Source organism: Anneissia japonica, unplaced genomic scaffold, assembly GCF_011630105.1.
Source record: "Anneissia japonica isolate Jap-2015-1 unplaced genomic scaffold, ASM1163010v1 scaffold6792_len961167_cov158, whole genome shotgun sequence".
Taxonomy (NCBI): Eukaryota; Metazoa; Echinodermata; class Crinoidea; order Comatulida; family Comatulidae; genus Anneissia; species Anneissia japonica.
This window is the reverse complement of record NW_022701523.1, coordinates 709,030-730,116: the sequence shown is the minus strand read 5'-3', so window position 1 is coordinate 730,116 and position 21,087 is coordinate 709,030. Positions and strand designations below refer to the sequence as shown.

General features: G+C 31.9%; 2 protein-coding genes across 2 annotated transcripts in view; both read right to left on the bottom strand.

The window, feature by feature from the left end:
* Positions 1-88: 88 nt before the first annotated feature.
* LOC117103597 (sushi domain-containing protein 2-like) lies at positions 89-17,240 on the bottom strand. Its single transcript, XM_033244178.1, has 15 exons — positions 16,933-17,240; positions 16,481-16,608; positions 14,906-15,202; positions 14,161-14,298; positions 13,057-13,219; positions 11,810-12,076; positions 10,397-10,694; positions 8,868-9,158; positions 8,031-8,305; positions 6,916-7,050; positions 5,310-5,471; positions 3,793-4,050; positions 962-1,210; positions 691-867; positions 89-279 (listed from the first exon to the last, which is right to left on the bottom strand). The coding sequence occupies exons 1-15, from the start codon at positions 16,988-16,990 to the stop codon at positions 89-91; spliced, it is 3,087 nt and encodes a 1,028-aa protein (XP_033100069.1). The 5' UTR covers positions 16,991-17,240.
* Positions 17,241-20,457: 3,217 nt separating this feature from the next.
* The window catches only part of LOC117103581 (protein mesh-like), a 34,026-nt gene continuing 33,396 nt past the window's right edge, over positions 20,458-21,087 (bottom strand). Inside the window, exon 19 of the mRNA XM_033244164.1 lies at positions 20,458-20,949. The gene's annotated coding sequence lies outside the window, so the exon portion shown is untranslated. The remainder of the gene's footprint in view (positions 20,950-21,087) is intronic.

The window sequence follows — 21,087 nt, the reverse complement described above, 5'->3', positions numbered from 1 at the left end:
ATATATACCAATACAACATAACCAGAATACGTAACATATTGAAAACAAGTTATTCTACAACTTACAACTTATATACTCGTGTTTTTTTTTAGACATACCCACCTTGGAGACAGACCGGTTCACTTCCCGACCAAGTGTTGTTTTCTTGGCACATAATCACCTCATTTCCGATAAGTTTAAATCCATAGTCACACGAAAATACCATGTTATTACCTATGCTGTTTGATCCGTTTTTAGACCCATTCTCAGGTGCAGTAACATTTGGACATGTGGTTTCATCTGTTACACATACAACATATTTTATTTTTTTATTTTATTTTTTTGTATTCACAACTTAAGTAATTTTTAGTAGATCTTATCTGCATGATAATTAAACAAAAAATAGTGTGCTCAAAAGAAGGAGAATGATAATATAAAGAAGAAATAGAAAAAAAGAGGAATTCAAAAAATACACAAGTTTCAATAATTTGAATGTTTGCATGGAGAAGTAATATTAAATGCTTATGCTACACCACCTACTTCAATCGTCATCAGTTTTCAATAATAAAATAATATGAAACTGCTGAAGAGGATTTGCATATAAATTACCTTTTAATGGAAGTATGTGTATGTATTTTTTTGTTGGGAAGAGTGCATAACAAAAAGTGACTTATATGAAAGTATCAGTTGAAAACAAACTTGCAAGCGTACTTCGAAAACAGATTGGTGGGTTATCCGACCAGGTTCCATTTGCCAGGCACACAATGTGGTCACTTCCATTAAGATAAAATCTATTGTCACAAGTGAATATCAGGCTACTTCCTTCCAGATTTGAAGTACCATTCTTGTTTCCATCAGTCGGTGCAGAAACAAATGGACATGCTACAACTATAAGTAAATAATAACGTTTCTGTATTAGATTTTGTTGGATATGGTATACATCTTTTAAATGGAAAAGAAAACTAATACTTCAACCGCCTACCTGGTTTAGAGTATTCAACGAGTCTTTCCAAATTTTTAACGTTTGTCCGTGTAGCATCTGCAATTACTGGGTCTTCCGTTACCTGATAGTCAAACATGCACTCAAAATTGCTTCCACAAACACGTTGAATTTCGTTGTCATCAATGTTGTCTGGAGGTTCGAATATTGGCAAAAACGAGGGATCACTGTAGTCGCTGTGAGATTTTCCAGGTTCGTAGTAAAATAAAGCCTCTTGTGGATCAATGCTCCCTGAAAAATTAAAAATGTATTTATATCATGTCAGAAAAACACTTATAATTCAAATATTTATTTTCGGATGAACATACAAAAAAAAAAAAAAAAAAATGGAAACTTCCCATTCTAGATTATCAAAAAATAAATAAATAAAAACTATCTAGTGACTCTCCAAACAGAATCCACCCACAACAAGAACTATAAAAATGTTTTTTATATAATTTAACTGAATCAAGAACGGTATTTTCAGGGGAGTAGTATGCATAACTTTGTATTTGCTTGAGTTAAGCTACCTTATTATTTGCCTGACTCAAAGAGACAATGCTATTTAAATCACTCTGAAGTTTATGAACTTTTCACACCATAATTTGCCATGTATAAATTCCAATGACACCAACATCGGTACCAACAGGTAAATTGCAGCCCTACCTTATGGTCAAGTACAGCAAGAAACTAAGATTATTCAACCAGGTAGCTGATGGGTTTTAAACAGGTAAATGATGAGTCAATAATGTGTCATTGACCATCTTCTTGGAATTCATATAGCTCCTCCCATTTGGTTCCTCATATATAGAGAATAAACTCGTTAGATAGAGGACAAATTACAAAAAAAAAGTAATGATTATTAGGAGTGATTACAGAAGTGATTAGAAGGAGATCAGGAGAAAACTTAAAACAAAGAAAAATATTAAGAATAAGAAAAGAATCTTATAGAAAAGACTTACAACATGAAGAGAGACTTAATAGAGTTAACACACATTGTATATTCGATTGAGGGCGATGTACAATAAATCATAACAAGAAACTGCATAAAGTCTGCTGAATATAATTTGAGTTTTATCCTCTCCTGCGAGACAACAAAACGACAATAAAGCACTGTGTCAGTAGCATAATGGGGGAAACAAGTGCGCACAAGAGGGATAGGTCGGCAACAAAATTAAAGAAAATAGGTGGCTTTCCTAATGCTGAACCCTGCGGGACTCGTGACAGAACAGGAGCCAATCCCGAATGCGCACCCTTAAGGGTATCTACCACGAAGAAACGAGGTAAACCAATTAAACAACTGGCCACTAATTCTACAATTATGAAGTTTGTTGTGAAGAAGTGAATGACATTTGATCGAACGATTTGGACCAATCTAAAAATATTTCATCAATTTAGTGGAATGAGTACAGGTCGAGACACTAACCTAAAATGACGCTTACATGATAGGTGAAAATCAATACATTAATGGTCACTTAATCAAGCAGGAGGTAAGTGGGATAACAATATTAAACTCTGGTCTGATACAAAATAATAAAATGGAAAGTCCAAATATGTTTTGGTAACAAAAAACAATATCAGAATTAGCGTCAGAAAACAAAGTACTAAAATCAAGGGCGTTTTTATTACTACATCTAGTGTTTATAATAATTCCATTTCAGAACGATCCGTTTGAGAAAATTTGAAGGAACTGTGAGTTTCGTCACTATCCGATACCATGTTGTCAATTGCAGATAGATAAAACGTAACGAGTATAGGACGGGTACATATTAGCTGAGGGGAAATATATGAAAGCGTGTTCACACTTTTCTGAGCATTGTACTTATAGTTAACACGGTTGGTATCTGGAACAGGTGAGAATAATGCATGCAGAATGTTGTCGTTGTGCCTAAGTTGGTAAAAGCCAAACAAAATTTTAATGATTTAAAACAACAGAAGCATCATTGTAGCAGCAAAATGAGGTTATACCGCCAGGTAATATTAGTTGAGTTAAACGGTTAAAAAAAAACATCAGATCCCGTAAGATAGTTAGCAATGCAGCTAGGTCAAGTAAGAGATTTCTAGATGTATCTCTGGAAAATGAAGACGGGAAGTGCTTAAACAGTAGAACAATATTACTGCACCTTGGGCCTAGGTTTAAATGTCAAGATTCCTTTGAGTCAAAATGGTGTATTTTATATTTTATGTCACTAAAATTGTTGTATATGACAATAGAACTGCCAGGAATTAGATAAAAAGTTTCAAAACAGAAGACACAGTAAGCTAAAAAACAACAGCTAGTGAGAAAAGAAAAATAAAAAAACTCTCTTTGTTAAAGTTTTGAAGGTTGTCCGCATTTCACTAGTACGTAAGAATAGTATTGCAAGAAAAATGTAAACGTCCACACACAGTAATGAATATTGTAATAAAATTATGACATGTTGGCCGCACATGACACTAAACATGTATAATAAGTTACTATGCAGGTATGAAACACCAGATTGGGCTAAAAACGTAAAAGATTCTGATTTGGTGTTGTCTGGTGCATTTACTTGCCCCTTATTTCTGGAAAAATTAAATTCAAGCTTGTACTTTTATTTAGGAAGAATGACGTTGAGCTTAGTATTATAATTTCATTGATGCTGCCTTCCGTAGAAGAAGAAGCCCCTTTCCTCAGTGTTTAACTTGAAATATACCTTTAGGCTTGTGGCCTTTAACGAATCTTGAATGAATTTAGGCACTTGCCTGATTGAATAAATAAAACCAAAAATGACAATACAGTATGCAGGCCTAAGTCTACAGTCCAACATGGGAATTCAAATGTAACTGTTTCATTTGCAAATTATTAAACTTACATAATTGGCCGAAATTAAAATGTATATCCCTGAGTGAAGAGTTTGAACTGATGACGTCTCCATTAGGTGTCATCAAATCATCAGTAGCATTATCATTCCAGTTTCCTAAAAGCCCTCTTGTGCTGCCTTTCATTGCTTCAGATCCAGTGAATACTACTGACATGATGTCGCTCGTTTCTTCCATTGTGAAAGCAATTCCAGAATCGAAAATAGCCGTAAAACTAATTTTGGTACTGTTTGGTTTATACACTGAAAATCCTAAAATACATATAAATCAACGTTATTGGTAATGCAACATTATGTTCTTTAATTTTTGTTATTTATTTCATTACAACTGCCCTTATTTTTGTTATGTTTTAATAAGTCTAAATATTATATTGGCATAACATTAAAAATCATTATAAAAACTATTTAGGAACTCTCTACAGATCTAATGTAGAGATGATGTGTTTAAAACTGTTGGTGTGACAGAATGGAAAAAGGCATTTTAACGAAGTTCGATTTTCACAACACGAGCTTACAAGCGTTCACAATATCTAAGAAAAAATGTTTAAAACAATTATCTCCACTCTGTATTATTAATAACAATCGAGTGAAATGAAAATGAAGATAACGTTTAAACTAACCAAACTATCTTTGAATAATATTTTGAGAATTTCAAACGCATAAAAGTAACGAGATCCAATTGTCAATAATACAATACCAACATAATATTTGTTTTGGATTTGGAGTATTACAATACAACACAAAGTTATAACTGAGACATCAACAATCCGAAACTAGTTTCGAGTACAGTCGTCAAAAATTAGTCTACGCGTACTATACGTGTTACGGCATCATTCACTATTATTTCTTTTTAAATGTTTTATAGTAATTATATAAATTTTATGCACACTTTATTAATTGTAATTTATTTTGTCGAATGGGAGTTAAAAAGAAACAAAGTAATAAATTTTGCTATTGGCAATCCATTTACCTCTTGAAAACAATTTAAATTGTCTTACTTTGTGTATTGTTTTCTGAATATTGTATTTTATATCAATAGTTATATAAATTTTATGCACACTTAATTATTTGTAATTTATTTTGTCAAATGGGGTTAAAAAGAAACATAGAAAGTAATAAATGTTGGTATTGGCAATTCGTTTACCTCTTGGAAACAATTTAAATTGTCTTACTTTGTGTATTGTTTTCTGAATATTGTATTTTATATCAATATTCAGAAAACAATACACAAAGTAATGTTTTGTTTTCTAAATACTGTATTTTATATTACGTGACGAATAAATGAAATATATTGAAATATGTTATTTATTTTTCGAATTGATTCTACAAACTATTGCCTCTTCATAAAAGAAATAAAAAACATATAGAGAAACACAAGCCTGTATTTACTATACTAATTTGCTGACTTTGATCACTTTCTTTACGATTTGATTTATATCATTATCTATAAACAATATTAAATTAAGATATTTTTCATTTTCCTCAAAATTATATAAATAATTAATTTTTACCGTTAAACTCCCTGAAGTTTGTACGTTCAAAGTCTACCAATTGCCATCCACTATCGGATTTGATGCGAGCATCGAGTCCTCGTCGTTCACTTAAGCCAATGTGAACACTATCTGTTTCATTGAATTTTGCAGCCATTGCGGTAATACGAGATGCATTTCTTCCTGTCAATATAGAGATGTAAACATAGTAAAAACAATTGAAGGATTTTAGTGATATCAATTGTCTGTTATTTACAGCTGTAGAAAAATAAAAAAAAAGGGAGAAATGTTGTCGTTTGGGGTGTAATCCTTCCATTATCTAAGATTAAGCTATGTGATAGGACTGTCTGAGAAGTCAACAACTAATATAACATTACATGTTTATATTGAGTTTTAATTCAAATGCCTATTCTGATTATGTTTGAATTACAAGAAATCGGCATCATAAAGTTATCAAACACTAATAAATGGGCGTATTCGACTGGTTCGTTTCCTTGACTACGATTTTCGTTGAGTATTATTTTCATTCGACTGGTTCGTAAAATAGACTTCGTTGACAACGAAAAATAACGTAAACAAGAGTGCGTTAATCAGCGTTAAGTTATCTACGTAACCAAAACAAACATGGCCGATTGCTGAGTTTAGAAACAACAATTGTGTTAATATTATTTAGATTAAATTTCAGAAAATAAAAATTATAATATGTACATGAAGTCAAAAAATAATTGTAGGCTATCATAATTCAAAAACTGGATGAATATTTTTTTTACGAAAACCCATACTGCCACAAGCTGAAGCAATCTTGACTACGCTCCGTAGCATCGCGGTAACTATGCAGCCATTTTGTTTTGTCGAGTATTTACAAGTTTTCTATTCCACTGGTCGTCCTCGTTAAGTAGGATTTAACCGCTGCGCAGGTGGGTGTGGTTTAACGAAGAACGACCATTCGAATACGGCCAATGGCTATATTAACTTAAGGCAAGCACACACTGTGTTGAACGATAGCCTAATGACCGTCGGATGACGAATTTAGATTCCGATTTTTCCATTAGGCGAATTCGAATTTATTCGGTCATAGCGAAAGCGCATATCAGCACGCATGTGCGAATATTTCACCGCAAAATATTCGAGTTCAAACAGTTGTATTTTTTTTTGTGAAGCAAAATAATGTACAGCAAACGATATTTGGAAAACTCTGTTATAATTTCCCATTTTCATAGAGCCATATTGATGCATGTACGCGTTACCATGTCATACAGACACTTTAATGACTAAACTGTTCGAGTTGCAGGAGTAAATTTGCCTAGTGGCAAAGCGCATTACACTTAAACACAATAGGTCTACGTTTTAGATCATTATTGAAAAATTAACTAAAACTAGGCATATACTAAAATACTATACTTATACGTAATTTTAGCAAGGTTACGAAAACCAATTTTTACATTATTTATTTGGCATTTCTGCAATTATCATTATTTTTTTTGTTGGAAATATAAACATTGTGAACTATTTTTATTGTGATTAGATATTATACGAAAAACAAGTAACCAATGTGTATGACGCTGTTAACAATTGCGTTTTTTCTATGTATCTATTGGGAATGTAAGCATTACGAAATGAAGATTACCTGTGATTGGTTCCATCCGGCATTGCATAACAAACTGTTTGTCTAGAGCTTCGATAAATGTGTACTCGCCGTGCCCATTAAATGTATAAGACGTACCGTCTAGTGTGCGGATATGCGGATCACCATAACCACCACCTCAAGAACAATAATATATATGTATAAAACATAAAAGTCGAGTTTTAATTACACAACATAAATAAGAAGATATTGTAAAAGCTAAACGTACAGAGCCTAAAGTTAGGTTCAGATGATCAAATTTTATTTGAAAACAACATGCAACATGCCTACATATAGTCATGATGACGTCACATCATACCATATTATAGGCACGTAATAACTAATATAATCTTTTGGGTAAAGAAAATTTAATAGTCTGGACAGAGCTTTGATTTATTATTATTTTTTTTAATGAAATGGCTTTCATTTTATATTAAATTTTCATTAAAGTGAGAAATGGTTTTATAACAATTATTCTGTCAATCGCTCAATAAAAAATACAAAAATCAATTAAACAAAAGTAAAAACTTATAGAGTGCGGCGCAGCACGACTAGGCATACTCCTCAGCAGGGAGTGAAGGCGGTTGAACTTTGTGCTGGTATGATTATGTATCCGATGATCAGGGGTAATAAAACAACATTCCTAGCGCCTTGTATCCCTTGGCAAAATGTGCCGTATAAATCTCTATATCATTGTCGATGACAGGATAAAAACAAATGTGTTTGTTTGCCGAAAATCGTAACATACTATTGTACTATTAAATAATAATATCAATAAAAATGTTATAATATGTTGATTTCTCACAGCTGCTGTTAAATGTCTTGTGATAAGGTGACGAGTTTAAATTGGTGGTGTTATTTCTCATAATCAAAATGATACTCTAAGATTATGTTTAAAGACCACTTGATTGTTTTATTTTTTTTAAAATCTATTATATAATTCCCATTAATATAAGAAAGCCAATACAGAGGTAAATGACGACACTGCCCGGTTGATGAAATGGAAAGTCACGACACACAGTGACTGGAGGAAATATTAGACACGAGGCGGTAGCACATGGTGTTATAAAGTAACGCCAAATGTGTATATTATGAACCAATCAGTTTGCATAGAATACCTATTGGCGGTGGCACGTAAGTGGTGCAGTCTTTTGAAGGACGCCTGTCTTTAAAATGTTCACAAGTCTCTCTATGATGCGAATAATAACAGCAATATCGGAATGGTAAAATGTCGGCTGCGAAATGGGACAAGTATGGCACTGTTCCAGCTCCTGCACCGGAGTTATCACCTTTGTAATGGCGCCGATGAGAAAATCCAGCATACGGGTGGTCTTGTATGTTGAGTAGGTCACCATTAGGTCCATAACAACATTCAATCCCACTACCAATCTTACTGTGTATAATAGTAATAATATTAATAATTATATAAAAAAGTAAATTTCTCTCAAACCGAACTGTAACTAGTTTGAAGCTGGTAAAAACAAACTGCGCCAACATGAAAGCACAACTAACAGTTTATTATTGAAAAATATGTATGTGTCAAGATTGCCCCGATGGCCTCCCCGTCGAGAAGAAAACAAAAATCGGTGCAAAATATAAATTTCATGTAAATTGTAAAGAATTGAAGACTCGATGGAATTATTTCTAGGGTTTCAAAGCCTCAGTGGTTTATCTCCCAGACCACTTCCGAGGAGGAGACCTGGGCCCAGTGCCTCAGCTGTGCTGGGTGCTTCTAAAACATCGACTAGGTTTAATACTTACATAGTCCTAGCTTTCTAAAGAACTAAATTTCATTGGACTTTTTTCGTAAATTAGGAGATTAGCTTGTAAAAATACTTATTGCCACGTATAAACTTGAAAAAGTAAATTCATAGTATATTTATGCATATATTTTTTTAAATATAAGGTTGAAACTAAATGAATAAAAATATGTGTTCAATGAATATGGTTCAAACCTTGGTGTAGTTGCTCGAACACATTGAGGAATGTAATCAAAAGTGTTACAACCGAAATAGTAATTGTTAGGCAGATAACACGCTGAGTGTAAAGTGAACCGACCAGTGTCCGCTAAGGCTTGCTGAAATGTGCACGGACAGTCCTGTGTGTCTTCTAAGAAGCTGCCTAGGCTCTTCTCTAGTATCTCCCATTCGGAACACCAGGGATCACTTTGAAATTCGTGGAAAACGTTCTGAGCTGCACGTAACCAGCCTAAGTCCATAACTTCACTCCAAACTGCTGGTAGAAACCTGCAGATACAAATTGACTGATTGAACGAAGTCCTAACGTAGTGATAATTAAACAAATAATAAAACTTCAAAATGCAATATTTATTACTACAATAGTGGTCTAAAAATACGAACAAACAAACAATAGGCCTAGATAAAAAATGATGCAGCATTTGCACATGTATGGCAACAAAACTACAAAAAGATAGATTAGTTATAATAGGTAGTTTTCGCCGCACGAGGTTAACCTTAACTTTCTGTAAGTATCCAGCATGTAACGTGATAGCTCCTTCCCCCTTTTTGTAAACAAATTGAAATACGCATGATCAAACCCGTAACTAAGGTACGTCGAGCACGTAAAATCCTGAAATTTAAGTACTCCGCAACGCAAGAGAAATAAAATATGACGTTATACTTTTTCGTTAAGGTTAACGTCGTGCGGCGAAAACTACCTAATATTTTAAATTCTCTGTATAGTATTCAACATTCAGGTGTATAATACATTCATTAAAAATGCAAATCTAAAACCAATCTTTTAGTTGTTTAGTTAGAGAAGTTGCGTGGGGCACAGTGCAATTGGCAATGGAAAGGGTTTACTCTGATTAATGCTACGTGCATTTGGGCTGGGTTTCCCCGAATGCTACTTTCATATTAATCAATTTTCTCTTGGTATCTTTGGAGTGACTTTTTCGTTTATTTTTGTTATCTATTTTTAATTAATTTTGTTTAATTCATTTTTTTTTTATAATATTGGATTTGTTTGAGACATGAAATAAAATATTTAGGCTCATGCTTCAAGAATTAACAAATTGAAAACATATTCACTCCACAAATAGCAAAAACAAAACAACACAAACACAAAATATTCTAAAAATCTAAGTGTTCCTTTGAGTTTTGCAGTAAAGTTGATTGGTTATGAAAACACATTTTCTCGTATTCAAGAATCTCAGGACCTGTGATTATTGAAAAGTGGATAGGAGAGGGGTGTAACAGTTCCATTTCCGACAATCTAAAGGCGCTATAATCATTAAAGTTTATGCCTCGGTACCATTAGTGATAATGTTGAGGTGCTCTGGTCCAGCTGTCTACACAAAAGGCAATGCATCCCCGCTATTATGCATTCCATAATCTGCCTCAGTTAACCTGCTAACAGCTAAAGCTTTTTTCTAGTCCATGCCGTCAGACAAAAAATTATTAAAGAAAATAATGGTAATAATAGTAAAATTATCTGAATATGCTTATGATAACATTTTACTTACCAATTGGTGGTCTTGCCGTTATACTTTGAAACCCGGAAAATTCCGATATGGTCATCATCACTTATAGTTACATCGATAGCTTGGAAGGCGACCACACCGGTAGCTCCATCAACTTTTTCTTTCACCCACCTTCTTATCAACGAGGCCACATTTAATTGACCCCATTCTTCAGTATATGTGAACAATTCAATATTAACCAACTCGTACGGTGTAAATGATGTGTTCCAGGTTACAGTCACGAGTGTTGATGATAAATCATAATCTACAGTCACTGGAGTCACAACATCTTCGAAGTTCACTTAAAAAATCTTCATAGCTGACATATATGCCTGTCTCTTATACACATCTAGATGTGTATAAGAGACAGGTTTATTGCCCATATAAAATGGGTTTCTTACCTTAAAAGGTAAGAAACCCATTTTGTACGGGCAATAAACAACACCAAAACATGATGTGCAAATAGTAAGAGTATGCAAGAAAGTTAGAAACAAAGAATACAATTGAGACATGATACGACGTATACAAACGCATACGAGTCATTTGCTGTTAAAAGGGATACATGAACAACGATAAGTTTTACTAATACATTAATAGTATTATTAATATTAATTTATTTGTTTTTGTCGAGAATCACCAAATCAGGTTTTCTGGATTTAATTACAAGGTCAGTTATCACACCAGAATTCGCAACTTGTACCCCTGACTTTTAACAACAGTTTGGTAGACGCTATACCGAATTTTAATGTTCTTAACCCAAACACTTATAAATCCTAATGTATTGTTTTTACTATCTTGTCATGTCCTTTTGGATTCTTTCTGAGCCAACTTCTGACATTACTTTGTGCCTCACGGTCTCAATGTGATGCCGATATTATCAATGTCATTGATAACTAAATCTATAAGATCTTTTTGCTTGATCAGTTCTCTTCTGATATTGTTAAAACAGTCTGTATTTGTTATTTTATATTACAAACAGTTTTTTGAAACTGTTGATTCGTAATTCTAATAGGCCCAAATGTTTCTGATAAATCACAATGTAATATCAGTTGGATGTAATGAAGAGGTATTATTTAATATAGATTTTGAAGACTATATCTTTGAAAATAATGAAAGTAATGTAAGTAGTCATTCACAAAGTAGTGTCATTAAGGTAGACGTTTAAGAGGTGCAGTTATTTTATTTGTGAATAATAGTGTTTCTTTGATTAATAATATGAATAAATGAGTCAAGTGATCCTTAAATAACATTTCTATATAGAAAAGAAACCATATATTGCATATTTATCTGGTTCATTTATTAATTTGAGAGTATATACAGCACGATGGCCCAAATTTTCTATGAATTGTAATTACTTGATAAATTTTTAAAGAGCATAATTTTTCAGTTAGGTGACAATAGCTATACTGTACTTACGTATGTTCAAAACGCCCTCAAATCCATATGTTTGCCCTCCATCATTCGAAACGTAGAATTTGGTTGGTCCGGTATCCCAAAATGTAGGTGTCACACAAGCAGCCTTTAATGTGTTGAGAACTATACCGGGGGTTTTAACACCATATGGGTAAATAAAGCTGCAGCTGATGTTGTATTGAAGGTCAAAGCACGGACCTTGAACGATGACAATATCACCACCAAGCATCGAGCCAAAAGATGGAAACACTGTTAGTGTTCCCGTAGAGACTAAAGTTAGATTTAAAATAAAACCAATTTAACAATTAAAAAAATAGGTTTTATATTTAAAGTTAATAATTATAAATATAGGCCATAATTCATAATTTTATTTCACTCAAAACGTACCGTAATGAGTCTGGTAGGCAAAAAAAAGGGAACTTGTCCCTGTACAAGATGCCTATCAGAGAAACAATGATAAAGGCAAAGAGGCAAGGATTAATAATAATAATAATAATAATAATAATAATAATAATAATAATAATAATCATACATATAATAATAATAATAATAAATAAATAAATAATAATAGAAAAAGTAATAATAATGATAATAACAATAATAATAAATGAAGATCAAAATATTGCATTGAAGTGAATTCAGTTAGCTATTGAAACATGATTTTAGGGCTGGACTGTCATGAAGATGTTGTAATAATGATATTATAACAGACTGGATTGTAAGAGACAGACGTATTGAAATAGGGAGACTGTTTCATGTGATTGGTGTAAAGTGAAAAAAAGGAGTTGTGAATACATGAAAATGAGACTAAGAAATATTCTTGTGTATTCTAAGGCGGTAAGATTAAGTCGGGCAAATCTGTCTTCATAGCTGACATATATGCAGTATTGTTTGGATAGCGAACAGAGCCGGGTAAAATTTCTTTGGACGGATTCAATTTGTGTAATATTGATTTGAAGATTGGGATTCCAGGCGACATTAAAGTATAGGCTTAACAAGGGAATTTAATAAAACTAATGACAGAAGGTGACGATTACAAGTACGTTTAATGAAATAAAGTGTTTAAAAGGCTTTTGAAACAATATTTCCGATATAAGAATGCCATTTTAAATTGGAAGAAATTAGGGGATTAGATTAAAAAATAGGCCTACCAATAATGAAGGTAGGTTTTTGTTTTTACAACTTATATAGGTGACTAATTAGGCTGATATTCAGGAGTCCTTGTAATTACATGATTTTAAAATCGATACCTTCCTTTTTGCAGCCATCTTCAACAACTTTCTCTTTGTCAGTTCGAAATACCCAGCGTCCAATTACATCAACGTTTGTCGTCGTGTCTATATTTATAATCGACGCGTTTCTTGATCCAGGCAATGAATAGGACCTTTGTCCATCTCCAGCATTAAAGCCTACCTATCAACAGTAAATTACGTTACTACGAAAGTATTCATTGTGTCATGTATGTAGTGGGTTTTCGCAAAGAGAATCGGAAAATATTGTTATTTAGTGGTTAAATATAATCTCAATCCAAACCTACATATAAAATGTAAATGTAGGATACGCAAAAAGTCTTATCGGATAATGATCAACGGGAGGTTCTGTGTAGGCCTACATTTGTGCACTTTAAAGAATCAATTAAGTAGGTAGCTGTGATTCATTTTATCCCGGCCTGTCGTTGGAGAATAATGTGTATATAAAGATACCAAAAGCCTCCGTATTGCTGCTACAGTAATCACCGATCGACGCCCACACGGATTTTAGCAAAATGCGAGGTATGTGTATTCCCCTACATTTACCTCTATATTTATTTTTACCTTATTTATTTTGTGCTGTAACTCACTCGATTGGATGAAAGTTCTACTACTACGGTTGTTGATTAAAATACTTTATGACTTTGTGTTTTTAATTTTAAATTCAAGCGTCATATTTTAAAGAATCCTTCTCGATTTCAATCTCAATAATAGCAACACACACTAAAATGTGTTAAATTTTCGTCTGCAATTTAACGAAGCTTTATTTTTATTGTGTAGCATTTCGATGCATAGTAAAAATAAAATAGTAGATAATACAACCATCGTATATTTTGTCTGTTTATATGTCCTAAAATTTAAAAATGTGTAATTTAAAACATTGAAAAAGATATAATTGCACATCAATCGGCCATAAATTGATTAAATTTTTGTGTTGACGAATAGGACTTGAAGCTTTAAATTAGTCATATATACACACATGTAGTACAATCATTTTTTAAGTACCTGTATAGGCTTTCTTTTTATGGTATTGACTATCGGTATAGACTGTACTGTAGCTTAAGAGGTATACAACATTAGCATTTATTTTATTTTATTGAATACCTGTGCCGGTGTACCCCCTAGACCGGTGTCCGGAGAACCACCATTTGTCGTGTCGGTTGTCCACATGATGTCACCATAATGAAAAAATGTGAATGAATGAAGGCCATTTGTCACCAGTACTGCTTGAAAGCTGTTTCTCTTTGGAAAAAAAAAAACCAAAAAAAACCAAAAAAAACAACAAAACAGCAGTATTAGTCATAAATAAACCGAGTTATTAATTGATAGAAGATAATAAATAGAAGAGAATCTATAAACGTAAAATATTTGCCAGTCACTTTTCACATATTTTTATATATTTTTTTTTTGTTCATTGTATGCAAATAGGCCTACTGAAACTTGGGTCTTTAGCTAAATGTTGGAGCAAAAAAATCTGCAGTAAACAATATTGACTCCATTACTCTTTTCGTTGCTATGCAGTTTATGTTCTTATTATTTTTTTCAAAATTACCTTGTATATTATATAATAAAAATAAATGTTACTTTAAATTAGAAGAGAAAAATGCTTATTGACGTTGCAAGCTTTTTTGGGTCATCTTCATGAATTAAAACATCATAGATTGAAACATCAAGACTCGTGGCCATTCCTGTTTTAGAATTTGAATTAGGTGGGTTCAATTGAGGTGCCTAAGATTTTATTTTTCATTATTTGAAATTATTTTGAGTCAAAGCAATGAAATAAAATAAAAATGCAACTTAAATATTTTATTGCAAAATTCTAAAATCTAGGCACATATCTTCAACTCACAAGACTTGTGTTGGTAGATCCGTAATAAGATACGTTGTCCCAGGTTGCAATGAACAGCCAAGTAGCTCTGAAATCATCTTGGTCAATAAAGGTATCTCTCACTATTTGTGTTGCTCGGTCTGCAAGACCTTCGTTGTTGTTAGGTAAAACTTGTCTGTAGTAGACTGTGCCACCATTATTAGTGTCTACGTCAGCCCAAAACGGAGCTATCAGTCGCCGATCACCATCCAGCGGAAACGGATCCGAGCTATACTGGCTTACCTCAGATAGGAACGATATGGCGCCATCTGTGTTTACCTTTACCATTATTAGTAAGAGATATAATAATAAAAATGATAGGTTAAATTTGTTTGTTAAATCTGCTGTTTTCTTTATTATTTTACATTATTTTGAAAATAAACAAACAAAAACAAACTAAACATATTGCAGTGGAGCATAGGTAACATATATGCATATAATGATAATAAGGATAATAATCTTTGGAGACGTACGATAAAAAATATTATATTGCTGTACATTATTTTTATTTTTTGTATAGCACTATGTTCCTATGTTATTTTAATTGATGAACATTTTAAATGGAAGAACACAAATGTTACCACCACATTTTACCTTAAAGTTTTGAACTTTAAACTCAATTTGGCTCAATTTATCAAAATATTAATACATCACACAATAACTATATTATGTTAATGATGTTCTTCTAGTCATCGAAGACGTCAATACTTTTGATATATATATATATATATATATATATATATTTGTTTACATAAAAAAACTATAGTCAGATATCATGGCCAGTTAAGATAAATAATGTTAAATTTCTCGTACATTGGCTGGTCGTAATATGGGAGCGAGACAAAAACAAAATATTTACCACAATTTACCTATTTAGAATGTTTGAACAATTAACCTTACTGAAGCCTACTATCACATAACAAGAAATATCATTTAATATTACAGAACCCTGGAAAGTATTTCAAACTTCAAAATACATGCTCCTAATCTGTTATTGATTTCTGTTGATTTCTCAAGCCTTCTGAAAGCTAATGGTTTCTTTTTGGTTATTGTTAATAATCTATAGAGAGTGATCTTTTAAACTCTATGTTAAATTTTATAGCCACAACCATAGTAGCCCAATATTGTTGTTTAAATATGCAGAAATAAAAGTAGCAAAAAAACAAAAAGCAGCTTTATAATTTGTTGTACTGTCCTACTCTTAATTTAAGACGTATACTTTGTAGCTATAGCACCAATTACAAAACTTCTTTGCTAAATATATATAAGGTTAGATATTGTCATTAAACTAATATGGGTCTAAGTAATAAAGGTTTGGTCATTGAAAGTCAGTCAACCGGTTGGGTATGCAATCGGCGAATACTGCCAGTGTTGTTAGAATATACACATAATCTTGAATATATTAATGAGGAGCAGAATTATTGTGTTTAAAGGTTACTTTTCTAAAGAAAATCTTCGTGGTTTGATTTTAAAATATCAAAAACTACAAAAACTACCATTGGTTTCTTTGTCAAGTGATTTATTATTATACAAGGTTGTTTAGAACTAAAAACTTACATAAAGAGAGTCATGGTTGTGGTCATAAAACGGAAACAGTGTTGATATAGAAATCAATCCAGAGCTTCCATTATTACTGGTTGGTACAGCACTGTCACCCACCGCCGTTCCGAATGGAAACATAATATCTATGAAGGTTACATTTTGTATATAAATATAATGGTTAAATTCATCCAGTTGTTCTTTTTTGAAATTTAGACTGTTCAGACCGGATCACATTGTATGAGACAAAACCTGTATTATTTTAACTATGCGAGCTACATGACGCATATACATTGACATATACATTGACAAGTTACACACAAAACCTCAAAACACGTGCATCCGATCTTGTGCTACTAGAACCTATACATTATGCATATAGTATTGTAATGATTACAAACTGTTGCGTGAGGCATGCAACATGCATCTGGCTTAGAATTTAAGACTACTTATTAATAACTTTTGCTTACCTTCATTTACGCACGGTCTACATAAACAAAGCAATATAATAACAATGTATATCCTCATTATTGTTGTTATATTTTACTATATACTATAGTTTAAATGTTTGATTGTATGCGTATGACAGTAAATACAGAGGTGTGTTAAAAGAACGAGATGGATGTTGTACATGATTGTGTGTTTAGTGTCATGGTATCCAAAGTCCAAACACGTGACACAAATCTCTACTTGAAGAATCGATAATAGTAGCTGTGCAAATAGCTTGGCCGCACGCAGTTTTGTTTCGTGAGATGGCGAATCAAAATCTCATAAATTATTTATCATCCTTTTAAGACATAGTTTGAGCAAGCACTTTTTTTCAAATCTTTGTCAGTCCCATATAATTAGCTGCTCCGTATATCGCAATGTGAACTAGTGTTCAGCCCTTGTATGCGCCTTTATTTGAATCAATGCATAAATTAAACGATTGATTGATTTGACTCAGTAGATTCGGAATTTTAATGCATTACGGTACATTTACTGTCAGTCTGCAAATACAAATTACTAAATAAGTGTTTAATTAAAGTTTACTCAAACTAATCCACTGTGAAAGACTTGATGTTAAAGGAAACAAAATTACATAAAATATATTATTAAGACAATTATGTTGAAATTCTAAGAAATGATTTTTTATAAGTATACTTTGATTGTCATCGACCTTTGAATTTGTTTTATGCTTTGTTGTATAATCTTTATTGAATTTAAAAAATAGAGAAAGAGAGAAAGGGAGAGAGAGAGAGAGAGAGAGAGAGAAAATACAAAAAACAAACACTTCGCAAAATTATGTCCATACATCATCGCCTCATCTATTTCTATGACGAAGTTTAACGCGAGGGATCATCCATCATAGATCCGTTATGCAATTCCATAGGCCTAAAAACAGATCATGCCCAAGCCCAGCCTATCGGGAAAATCAGGGTTTGCTGGTTTTATAAATTTATATTTAAAACATTTCTTTTCCGATTTTTTACAGTCCGTCTCTTCTAAAAAAAAAAATAAATAAAATCGACGGACCCTAAGATTTACATATGGATCTATTTACGTGCATAATGCTTAAAATCGCATGATAAAACGAGTGTTTTACGAATTTGTGAGATAACTGATACCGTAAGTATGTAAAATTGTGAAATTTCCATGTATTCTTGTTGCAAAATTAATTCTGGGAAAATTATGATGTCGTGCGTTTGAGGCAACAACATTGATATCTTTAGGCCTATAAAAACACAGACACCAACATTTGAACATCGTAATAGCATATCTAAACTGTTAATAGTCACACCGAATAATACAGTCGTAGCCAAATGCCCTCCCCCTCCCCAAAAACGAACAGCCGACGCCGTAGAACTGTAGGAGTACCATATACAAAATAATATTTCGATTGAACAGAATATTATTTCGTGGAAACGAAATATTATTTATAGGGAACGAAAAAATATTTTGAGAAAAGGAAATAATATTTTGAGGGAACGAAATAATATTTCGATGGAACGGAGCTGTGCAAAGGAGCTTGATTGCATTTAAATTAAATTAGCGTTTGTTGATTTTATGGATTGTGCATGCATCCATTCTCCGTTTAAAAAGAATTTTTTTTTCTATTTATTGTACGTCATGGTTTTTTTTAATGACATATCCTATATGAATGGATGCTAATGATGTAAAATAAAATAAAGCACATACATCTCAGATTAAGCATTCATATAATGCTTTGGCATGGTTAAACATCATTAGGAAGAATCCTTTAAAGGTTACAATGCCTTACAAAACGAATTGTATTAATTTATTTAGCAACGGCAGAAAAAGTAAAGAATTAGGTGCACAACTGAACAGTAGTTTTACTAATTATTTATCTTTGTTTGTTTGGTTAAAGCAAGCAGTTGAAATATTTGAATTGAATTGAATAGTCGTGGATTTGGGTAACTAATTTTTTGAATTTTAATAGTCCTCATACAGGAGGAGTAATCATTCTATACGTGCCTCATAAAAGAGTAATCATTTGAATTCTGAATTTGGTCATTGTTGAGTCGGTAGTTTCAACTATATTCATCCTTTTGTAATCTAAATGTGTTTACTTACGACAATTTTATAATGTGCGTCAGCCAAACTACTACGGTTTGTAAGATAGCCTGCTATATTAATCTTCTGTAAGCCTCTTATAAATAATAATTCGGTATTAAAAGTACTATGCAATATCAGCAAACATGTAATTATTATCATCTGTGCCTTGATTAAGTGATTAATCGATGTAAGTAATTGCTTAATTGGTTACTTCTGTAGCTAAGTTAATACGATTAGATTAGATCTGGAACCACTGAGGCAGTCTCTGCCTCCTTTTTTTCTTGGCGCCTATAATAAATTATATGTTTCTAACTATGTTTATAAGTGAATTAAATACTTGAATACTTTCGTCTAATATTATACCAAAATATTAATTTGTTTTTAAAGTGCAAATGTATTATTATGCTATTGAATTTTCACATCTAATGTAAGTAGTTATGTGTAATGTATTAATTAAAATTTTTGGTGTTAAAAAAGATCATTATAATATATAATATAAGAGAATTTGATAAGAAATACACACAATTACCCATTATTTTGTTTCAAAGTTTAATGCGTCAATTTATAACAGAAGCTGTATGTAGAGAACGCTTGAAAAGATACGATTTTGCATTGTGTTCTCACTCACTTTGCAGATTCTGTTTATTTTAATATGCATTCTCTTCTTTTGAACACTGTACAGTCACATTCGAGTAGTTTGATTAATAATCAACGTACCTATAAATCTTACAACTGCTGGAACTGCGACATAGTTTATTTATTTACTGAAAAATAATATATGCCGGATAACATATCAGGATATCAGGGAGTGTAACAACCTGTCTTACTCACGGTCCTGTTTTGTAAAACAAAATTACAGCACACAAAATATAAACAAGTTGCAAATTAATAAAGTTGAAAAGAGACTTAATTACAAATATGACACAAATCCTAATCTAGCACACAGAATATATTGAATTTTGTCAAAATACATGTAAACATTCAAATCACAAGGTAAGTTGATCAATTATTGATAAATAAAAAAAAAAGCCCTCAAGGCGCGTGGTTCGGCCATGCTCTCTGTCAGACCCCAGTTCTTTGGATTAGTATTACTTTAGATGATACTTTCATGTTCATTGTTCATTGAGATTGTTATCACTTGCTTTAAACAAAATGTTTCAATATTACATCTTACAATAGACTTTTAGAAACTTATTATAACAATTCACTGTGATTTCAATTTTGATAATGAATCACAAACAAAAGTGAGAACAATTATATGCCTAAAAAATAAAAAAATAAAAAAATAAAAAAAAAAATAGATGTTTATAGCATTTAAATTAAAAAATATATATTTGTTATTTCTTGACTGTTCTATTGAATCCCTTTCTAAAAAAAGATATAGAGTAAGTTTTATTANTATCGTTAAAAAAAAAAAAAAAAAAAAAAAAAAACATTTGTTTTGTGTGTATTCCTCATATTTTTATTTTCATATATTGATTCATTACACAAATATTTTCTTACTACTATATTTATATTATTATCGGGAAACTCTGTACTTTACATAATTAATTTTAAACGAAAACTAAATAATAAGATATATAAACATCATGGAGAAAACTGATAAAAACCACGTACAAACAATACCTGGAACATACACAATTTAACAAAACGTTAAATGTACGACTGATTAATCATATTGGTATACAATATAAATATATACAGGGCGTTTAACACGGATTAATCAACATATAATCTCTACGAGATCGGGTATTAAAGAGCGTTTAAAACAAACAAAATAAAGCAATTTTGAACTGGCTAAATCTGTCATTTAATAATATTATTTAAATGGCTTGTGACATTCTATAGTAAAACTGTTTTGGTACACTGTCTCTTGACTGGATGACTGTCAACACATACAGAGCGTCTGTGTCACTTTCAAACGCTGGCCACTAGAAAAGAAGATAATGTATTTTGTTAATTCGTAAATTATATATTTATGCATTGTGTATCTTTCACTTAAACTTCATGAGTTAATAAAGTATAATTAAGTGGTAATAAAGAAAAAGTAAAATTCTGGGATAATATAA